The sequence below is a fragment of the Rhododendron vialii genome, chromosome 6a (assembly GCF_030253575.1).
Source record: "Rhododendron vialii isolate Sample 1 chromosome 6a, ASM3025357v1".
Taxonomy (NCBI): domain Eukaryota; kingdom Viridiplantae; phylum Streptophyta; class Magnoliopsida; order Ericales; family Ericaceae; genus Rhododendron; species Rhododendron vialii.
Window position 1 is genome coordinate 23,477,635 of NC_080562.1, and position 9,330 is coordinate 23,486,964.

At 36.4% G+C, this 9,330-nt stretch overlaps 1 protein-coding gene across 1 annotated transcript; it reads right to left on the minus strand.

Moving 5' to 3' along the window:
• Window positions 1-1,666: 1,666 nt before the first annotated feature.
• LOC131329346 (pathogenesis-related thaumatin-like protein 3.5) lies at window positions 1,667-5,478 on the minus strand. The gene is made up of 4 exons (XM_058362438.1): window positions 5,089-5,478; window positions 3,661-4,086; window positions 3,265-3,502; window positions 1,667-2,092 (listed from the first exon to the last, which is right to left on the minus strand). Exons 1-4 carry the CDS (start codon window positions 5,369-5,371, stop codon window positions 1,966-1,968), a joined length of 1,074 nt encoding a protein of 357 aa, XP_058218421.1. The 5' UTR covers window positions 5,372-5,478; the 3' UTR covers window positions 1,667-1,965.
• Between the last annotated feature and the right edge of the window lie 3,852 nt (window positions 5,479-9,330).

The following is a 9,330-nucleotide window of genomic DNA, read 5'->3' on the forward strand; positions in this document are numbered from 1 at the left end:
AAATGTAAATTTGAATTTGAAAATAAATTGGCATGTAATTACCTCATACAATCTTCTTGTTATTTGATATATGTTTAATTTTGAGTAAAATTTATTAAATTGAGGTTTCCAAAAATTGGGGCATTTCAATCTCTCTCTATTTCATGAATATAGAAAAACGTAACTGACCTAGAAAGCAATAGCGTGTGTATATAGGGCTACCACAGAGACCTAAGGATAAATACGGAACGGGCTTCTTGTGTAATTAAGAAATCATAATCCTTCAAAGATTCTATTTCCTATTGCACAAATTATAATTCATACCTCTATAGAATTATAATTGCACTCTTGCCTCTATCTCAAATTATATTCTGAGTTTCACGTTATTAAATACTTAAATTTTTCCCAACGTTTTTTTTAAACTGTCAATTTCATATCATATTAAATCACGAAGGCAATACAGATTTCATCAATGATACAAGAATGAACTAAAACTACCAAGACTTTGACACAAGCGCCCCTTGTAGAAGCAAGACTAACGAAATGCCTAGATTAGGAACCAATCTAGGTCCAGGAAGTAGAGAATCTCAATGGACCCCCAGCTCAAACTTGTAGAAAACAATGAGCACAGCTGAAATCTAAAAAAAAAACCAAAAAAACCAACAACAACTAAGAAACAACTAAAGAAAAGTACAGCTCTTCAGGCCGGAGTAAACACCGATTGGTTGATTCACCCATGGCTCTCCAAGATTTGCACACCTCCTCTGTCGGATCGAGTTGTTGACGGCCCAGAACAAGGACAAACTCAGGCAAACAAAACTGAACCCAAGCTGCTACCGGAACACCCCAACAACGACGCCACTGCTACCACTGCCGAAAACCCCCAAGAAGCACCACCGACACAATCGTCGACCACTGCAGTCCTCACCCCGCCCACCCACCAAACCCTAACTACCATATTACGCCCACCACCCCAACTGCCGTGGTAATTTCTCCTAACGTTAAGATTATAGATACCTGTTAATTAAATCAAATTACTGACAATTATATTTCATCAACATTTATAAAATTCCTTGAGACTGTCCACTTAACTTATTCGATATGTCAGATACAAATATCCACCTGCAGAGTTTAACATAATCGAAACTTATAAACTTACTCGGGGGGTATCATCAATTCTTTCCGAGACGTGGATTCCATTAATTATTAATAGCTATCATACATGTAATGTTGTGACTCAACTCACCGAGATTATTGATCCTAACTCTCTAATATATCAAACTCAACAACATTAGACATATATACCTAATTATCTTTGAATTAAGAGTATAAGCATTTATAATAACTATGAGGTTCTAATTGTCTTATAAAATCACAACAAAAACAATTACCTCAAAACGGTCTCGTTCAATACACACAAAGTGTATGCACAATGAGTTGGAACTAGTTTTGTTCCCCATAGTCTAGACATACCTACTAAAATATTGTGCTACAGTCTTACTAATAGTGTGTCCAGTTCCATCTAAGATTGTGAACTAAAGCTCATATTCCTCAAGAATCGATAATTCAATCTTTAGTGTATATGCAGTACTCTACACACTGGATCATCTACTTTACAGAATAAAAGACACACGAGTTTAACATTCAATAATATTATGCTAACAATGTCCATAACAAATTCTCATCAAAAAGGATAAAACTGATTAATATAAAACAAATCAAATATTAATCCATTACATAAAAGTATGACTTTTAGTATAAAAAAATTTCTAACAATGGTCAAATATGGATTATAAATTTTATGTACAACCATTTTGAGCACTCGTGCTGTGAAAGAGGAGGAAATACCAATATTCTTTCACAGCTTGCACAGTCCAAGTTCCTTGAACATGTCCCCGGGAGAAAAACCAATAAATTAAAGAAGTGAACAAATATTGTGCAAAAGTCTGACAATAAAATAATTTCTAAAAAGCTTCCACTAAAAGATCATCCATAAGTTATCATAAGTGGGAGTCCAAGCATCAACGGCCACCATTTTCCCATCAAGGATTTTTTGCCCTCTGATCCGTTGCAATGAAGCTTGTTGTTGTGGTATGTGCACACAGGCTTGTTCCTGAAAAAAAAAAAATCATCACCGTGCCTAAAGGATGATGTTGTTTAAAGCCAATGATCATGCAACTTAAAAAGTCTGGTACCGGGAATCAAGCTTTCTTTTTGATTCATCAAGAGGAGAACATTTATTCTGACGTAGGAGTTTATAGAAAGAGACAACACATCTTTTGCGTACTCTTTTTTTGAAATTGTGTATATTCTTCCTATACCAATAGAGAAAGAGAAAACCTTTTTTAACGGCGGAACAGTGAATAGTTATTTACGGAGCTAATCGTGACTATTCAAAAAGTGTTTTGGAGGGTCTAGATTTTAATAGAACTTTTCCAGAAAAAAGTACTTCCTTGGGAAATTTTCATTTAAATCCGAACCGTCCAGAACAGTTTTGGATAGCCCCGATTGGTTGCTGCTGTAAAGAACTTGTTCACAGTTGAGCCGTGTATAAGTTTCTCTCATTCCAATGATGCCCCTCTCTCAAATCAGCTAATGCATCACTTGTAACTTGACATGAACGGTTATAGTTGGGCAAAACAAAAATTGGTGTTAAATCCGCCTTATTATATAACCACTACTCTACCATGCACAATAATCCTAAAAATGTGCACTCACACAGGATCTGTGCCCCAACCTGCTAATGAGAACATGAAAGGAGCACAAATGGAAGCCCTGTTAAAGAGCAGGGCTGAGGGCTCAACTACCGGGCCACTACAATGCACGCGATCGAGATACATAAGAATATGCTATGTTGCATTCTTTCAACCTTATTGTATCTGTAAAATTATCCAACGGTCGAGATCTAAAACTTCATACATTCCATAAATGTATTCATGATAAGCCTATGATGAGTGCGGTAAAATACGGTGAGGTGCAATTAGAGTTCGTTCTGTTCGTGTTGTATCGATATCTAACAGACTTTCCAAATGGGGCTTGTACACTTTTTGATTTGGTCTAACCATTAGCCATGGATTCGGAGGGGTTAGAAGGGGGCACTAGTACGTACCCTCGAAGCTGTGAAAACCATTCATTTTTCTGCTAAAGAATTCTTAAGATACTCGCGAACTCATAAGGATTTGTACTGTTCTGTCATGGGGATTTGCCTCCCCAGAATTAAAATCCTGTCAATAGTTTGAAGGCTTAAAGGAAAGAAGTTTAGAAGTATATGTATATGAATCTGACCTTGACGAGCACAATGTGATGACATAGTCCGTCCCTGAGCAAGTAAGAATGCTTGTGGGATCATCGTAGGCATAGCTATAAGCTGCAGGGCACGCTGCCTTGAATGTTTTCGAGTAATTCGTAGGTTTACATGTAACCGGACCTCCATAAGCACCTCTGCAACAGTACTCGTCTGTGTTGAACACATCGCAGGCACTCCGACATGCTACTGTCTTCCCATTAGCCTTAACAGCAAGCTCTGTCGACGAAACGAAAACGATTTTAGAAACATAACCTTAATACAGAACAACAACAAAAAAAATCTAAAATAACGACATTGTGGCATTTTAAGCATTGGGGGATCCCAATAGCGAATGTTTTAGTTCAAAATAAAAGAATAAAACCCCATGAAAATACCCTTGGGACAAATAGGCCTCAAGTCCCCATTACAGCCGGCAACGCTGCAATTTCCCTTTCCATTAATAGGTGTCACAGCCAAGGGTATGTTGAACCCGTCCACGAGGCTAACGTCATAAAAATCAGGTGTGGCGAGGGTAAATTCAGCAAGCGTGGCAGGGGTCTCGCCTGAGCCAGTGCACTTGAGGGAGGTGCCACATCGACCAGTTTGGCAAGTCCCGTTGCCATTCTTGTCGAAGTTGCAGCCCGTTCGGCCCCAGATTCTACCGGACCATGCCACAGGGGCTGTGAGCACAATGGATTGGCCTGATTTCAATTCAAAGCCGCCACCACCGAAGTTCTCTCCCGGGAAGATTGCAGGCCAAACTGTCTCCTTGCAATCGTTTATGAGAGTGAAAATTCTCGCGGATTCGCACACTTCTGTCCCTGCTCATTCAAGGTGCATATGTTTATGAGAAGACACATGGTTGAAAGATTATTAGTAAAGTTCATAGTCGTGCGGTCATTGGGCAACAAAATGAAAAATGTTATGTTTGTGCATAGATTATTAGTGAAGTTCTTAGCCTTGCGGTAGGATACTTGCATTGCTCTCTCACAACCCGTTTCGTGGTTCAGGCTGCTCCCAACGAAAAAAACGACTAATGCTATTCCTCCAAAACTTTTCTATCTGAGCAAATATATGTTGTGACAATGATATGTTTAACTATCAAAGTCATCTGGGCAGTCATTGTTTGAAATCAAAATATCTTCGTATACCAATGACAAGGAGTGGAGAGGCCGCTCAGCCTCATATACTATTTTTTGGAGAAGATAAATAACCAATGTGGGACAAACTCCAACACTCTCCCGCACATGCGATAATTAATTTGCACGTGGAGAGGTAAACAAAGGATCCATAACACGTGGATCACAACAATCAACAGTGCACTTATGGCACAAATAAGGGGTAACAAATTCTCCGCAACCCTAGCTCTGATATTATGTTAAAGCATTCAACTCTAAATCAATTGCGAATGAGTGGAGAGACTGCTCAGGCTTATATATACTAATTTTTGGAGAAGATAAATAACTAATGTGGGACAAACTCCTACAGTATGTTTTGTTTGCATACCTAATTAACCGGTAAAGAAAGAAGAAAACCATTTGTTTTTTCCAAATTTTCTACTAAATCTTTATGGGCAGTAGTACTAGGGATAGAATTGGCTTTGATTTTTTGAGGGCTTAAAGTAAAAATAAAAAAATATGGTCTCTTTTGTTGAACTATAATAAAGGATAAAAAAGTACGAAGAACCCTTATAATTCGAAAAAAATTTAGAGGCCTAAAGTGACCGCAACATTTGTTTTAGGTAGGGCCGGAAAAAGTACCACTCGGCTCACGAGGTTTATAGTTACAATAAAGTTTTAACACAGAGCTGAAACTTGAATTACCTGCTGAAACTAGAGTCAAAACCAACACAACTGTCGAAAGGATGCTATGATCTGATGCCATTGGCTCTATCCGTCTCTGTCTCTTTCTCAAGAGGGGGGGAAGTATTGATGGTGCATAAATTGTTGTAAATAAGGGGCCATGGGAGAGGTGTTTATGAAGAGAGAATACGTGTATAGTGAGAGTAGATATATAGTAGTAATATAAAACCACTGGCAAAGCCACTGTTGGAAAGCAGTTTTCTATGGAAAGATGGGGGAGAGATTCCTTTCCTAGTCTGCTCATTCAAGATTAGAACATTCTTTCCCATCCCTTGTCACCAACTGATCAGTAGCAACTTCTATTTTTAATGGTTTTGGTGGACCCATCAGGCCATTCCACGTGGCCAAATGTGATTTGTAATCCACTTTAGTCATTAAAATTTCCACAAATTGAACATGGAATATTTGGTTTTGGCACTTCTCCATTCTATATAAGCCGTTCGATCCTTAAATCCTCATATGAACCATTGAATTGAAATTGAAGAATTATTGGGTATAGCCGGTCAAAAATTCATACTACTCTCAACAGGGACGGAACCAAAATTTCGTAAATGTGGAAGCTGAACTATGAACAAGATTTTGAAATTTCAGAGTTCGGAAATTTAATAGTTTGTTTGGTTTAGATTTTGAGGGAAGTTTTTTAGATAGTAAATGGAAAGGGATAAAAAAAGGAATGAGATAAATAATTGAAAGAAAAACTTATGGGTGACCGTGGCGTAGAGAGAGAAATTGGATTTTGGGACCTAAAACGAATACATATTTAAAGGATTTAAATGTCTAAATAACACTCAATACGAAATACGGAGTACAATATTAAGGTTTTCTAAAAAAAAAAAACCTAATATTCATATTAAATTTTTTTTTAAAAAACCCACACCTAATCCGTCTCTGAATCTCAACACACTGCCCAAATCAGTACTTCACAGCCACCTGCTCATCTTCTTTAAGTACTTTTCTTTCTTTGTTTGTTACTCCAGTTTTCTATTTTCTTGATATTCCATTTACCCCATAATAGTTTTCTTTGATATAAATTTGAAAATCAAAAATGGAAAACAACTCAATTGAAATCTTTAAGTGCTTGATCCAATCCTTCAATTTTAATCAACAACTAAGAGATGTTATTCATTGAGTTGATTTTTTACAAGGACACTCAAAAAATTATTTTATAAGTTAATGAACGTTTCGAATTATATGTGTGGGACCTCAGAGTGGACTCCACACATCGTTTGTACATAATTGGTACTCAAATAATCGGTACCCATAGTCGAGTAACACCCTAAGAGGACATCCATTTTGAGGAAATAGTTGTCCATCGTTGAGAAAAAAATGAACAGAAGCAGGTTTGCATTGGTTTTTTTTATCGGCAAAAAGAAGATTTTATTAATCTTTGAAGATCAATACAAAGATTAAAAGGATCATAGGCACACCGGCAAAAGCCACCCGAGAACCATACCTAGATGAAGGCAAAAAGCCAACCAAAAACACCACAAGAAACACGATCTAAACAGCCCAATAGCCTAACACCAAAACAACCATAAACGAAAAGAAAATAACCCTAAATTCGAACAACAAACCGAAAGATACAGAATTGACAACCAGAACCGTCAATCTATGGAATTAAAATTCCAGAGAGAGAGAAGCACCATCCTTGAAGTTTTCATCATCCTCCAAACCCGCGTCTTCCTCCAAATGATCAAAGAGAATTCATTCTTTTCGCTAAATTGGCCTCTTCCATTTCAACATATTTCTTTAAATTAAAACTTCTTCCCCCTCTAAATTTAATGCCCAAAATGGTATCTATATCCATGGCCTTTCGAGCTCTCTTAAAAATGATGGAGTTCCGATCTTCTCACCCTCCGTTCCATTTTCTGTCATTACCCTCACCATGATCTTCTTTTTAGTGCATGACCGTGATTCCGTGTTCTACTACAAGAGAATTGACCATGATTGAACATGCTCTTTTATAGTACTTGTCTGCAGACCGACCTGTCAAAACCCGTGCGATGCACAGAAATGATACTCAACCGGAACAGTACCTTTCACTACGTCGAATATCTATATGTGAAAAAACATTTATTTTTATTTTTTGGTTGAATAATTCCTTAGCCCTCAATGCTTGAGTAAAAAACATGTATCCACATTGCATACTCTTAGAGCATCTCCAGCCTTGACCCAAATTTGGGTCAAAATCCATTTTGGATCAGACTCACTCCAATGACAAAATGATCTTTTATCCAAAAAGAAGAAAAAGAACTCGGTCCACCTCCTTAACCACCGCCAACCACCCAAACAGTCTATCACTTACCACAACCCACAGAACTCTGATCCATATATCCTCATTTCTTTTCCATTTGTAGGAATTCGTTCTGGCAGCGGCGGCGGCCATGAGAGAGAGAGAGAGAGAGAGAGAGAGAGAGAGAGTTGCAGGTATCTAAGCTTGGGAAAGTCGACGCTATACTCTTAGAATGGCATGGAAGGAGCCGTTGAAAAGAGAAAAGAGCCGTTGGAATATTGGGGAAAAAAATGGAAAGAGACTTGGATTGTCTCAAATTTGGGAAAAGAAATGGGTAAAACCCAAAATGGGAAAGAGTTTAGGTCAAAGATTGAAGAGGGTTTTTTGTGGGTTTTGCCCAAATTTTAAATTTGAATCTTAAAATAGGTCAAGGTTGGAGATGCTCTTACTTTCCAAGTTCGTGTTTCAACGAAGTTCACTTAAATTCATTGTCAACTCTCTCTCCCATAATTTCCGTGAAGAAACTGTCTACTTCATCAATAACATAAGCAGTCAAAACTGGAAGGTAAGAGTAAAGCATTGCTTCCCAAAAGTCCACAAAGTACCAAAGGTATGAGTAGAGGTTATATATGTCAATCCTGCTTATGCATAGAGCAAGAAAAGAAGAGAAGTACGTGACTTGATATCCAAAATTTTAGTGGTAGTCATATACGGGTTATTAAGAAGGTTAGGGAGGGTTTTTTTAGTTTCTTTGAAGGAAGATAGAATCTGCAAGTTGTATTTGATAATCATTAAATTAAATTAACATATATATAGGGGATAAGGATTAAGGATTAAGAACCTTGAATTTGAATATTTGTGTTTGAGTTAGACAATTAGCTTTTGAAAACCGTAACTAATTGAACAAATTAAACTATACCAGTTCTAAAATTTTAAAATCCGACAAAGTCATACTCAATGATTATTATTAGGTATTAGTGTTATATAATCAAACATTATAAACAATTTTTTATGAATAATTCAAAATAAGATAATGACTAACTAGTAGTGTTGCCCAATCATTACATGCCACTTGGAGCTTCCAGAGCACTCCTCACTAATTCACCCTTTTATTTAATATATATTGTATAGTATGAGAACTGATTTTCACACTCCCCTTTTATCTATTGACACTCTTTTTTTTTTGTCTTTAATTCATGTGAAATTACTAAATCACCCTTACCTCTTGAATCATTCTTTTTATATCAAGATAAAGAAGTTATCCGCAAAATTTCTTTGTTATGGCAAATGAACAAGAGTTTTATTCAAGATTCCTTTCGAAATGAAAGTAAAACAAACTTTATTTTTCTTTACTTCATTTTTGTTTACTTTCTTTTTTCTAAATAAAAATAAATGGCGACATCGTAGTAGCATGCGCACCACAATAGTAATTTTTGGATTGATTCTCCTTCTCTGTCCTTGGCTGAACACCCCTAATCTGTTGAGGGTGCTAAATTGTTACAACTTGTATCAAATATACTCTATATCTGAGGACACGGCATCGTCCAATTCCTAATCAGACCCAGTTCTATTAACATTTTTTTTTACTTTTAGAAAAAGTACATGTTTTGTCTTTATTCAAAAAAATTCGTGTTTATTAGTTTTGCGCCAACTTTTGTATCGGAAAAGTAAAAATTTAATATTTTGAAAAATAACCACTTTTAAACAAAAACAAAGTATAAAAAGTTAACTTATTTTGCTTAAAAGTGATTATTTTCCAAAATATTTAGGTAAAAGTAGAAAAAAAAACTTCATTTTCTGATGTGAGATGAATAATTCTCAAAACTAATAAACGTGAAAAAAATTTAAATAAAGGCAAAATATGTCTTTTTTCTAAAAGTAAAATAGGAGTGTGAGTGGAACAGGGTCTCCGTTGAGTACTGTATCTCTTTTATGTAAATATACCAGTTTCCCCGGTTTTTTCTTGGTCA

Excerpts from the sequence above, each read along its gene's own strand:
- LOC131329346 (XM_058362438.1), bottom strand. The coding sequence starts at position 5,371 with ATGAGCAGACTAGGAAAGGAATCTCTCCCCCATCTTTCCATAGAAAAC. Across the intron at positions 3,503-3,660 it reads GAGGCCTATTTGTCCCAAGG|AGCTTGCTGTTAAGGCTAAT; the intron begins GTATTTTCATGG and ends TTTCGTCGACAG. Across the intron at positions 2,093-3,264 it reads ATCACATTGTGCTCGTCAAG|GAACAAGCCTGTGTGCACAT; the intron begins GTCAGATTCATA and ends TTTTTTTTTCAG.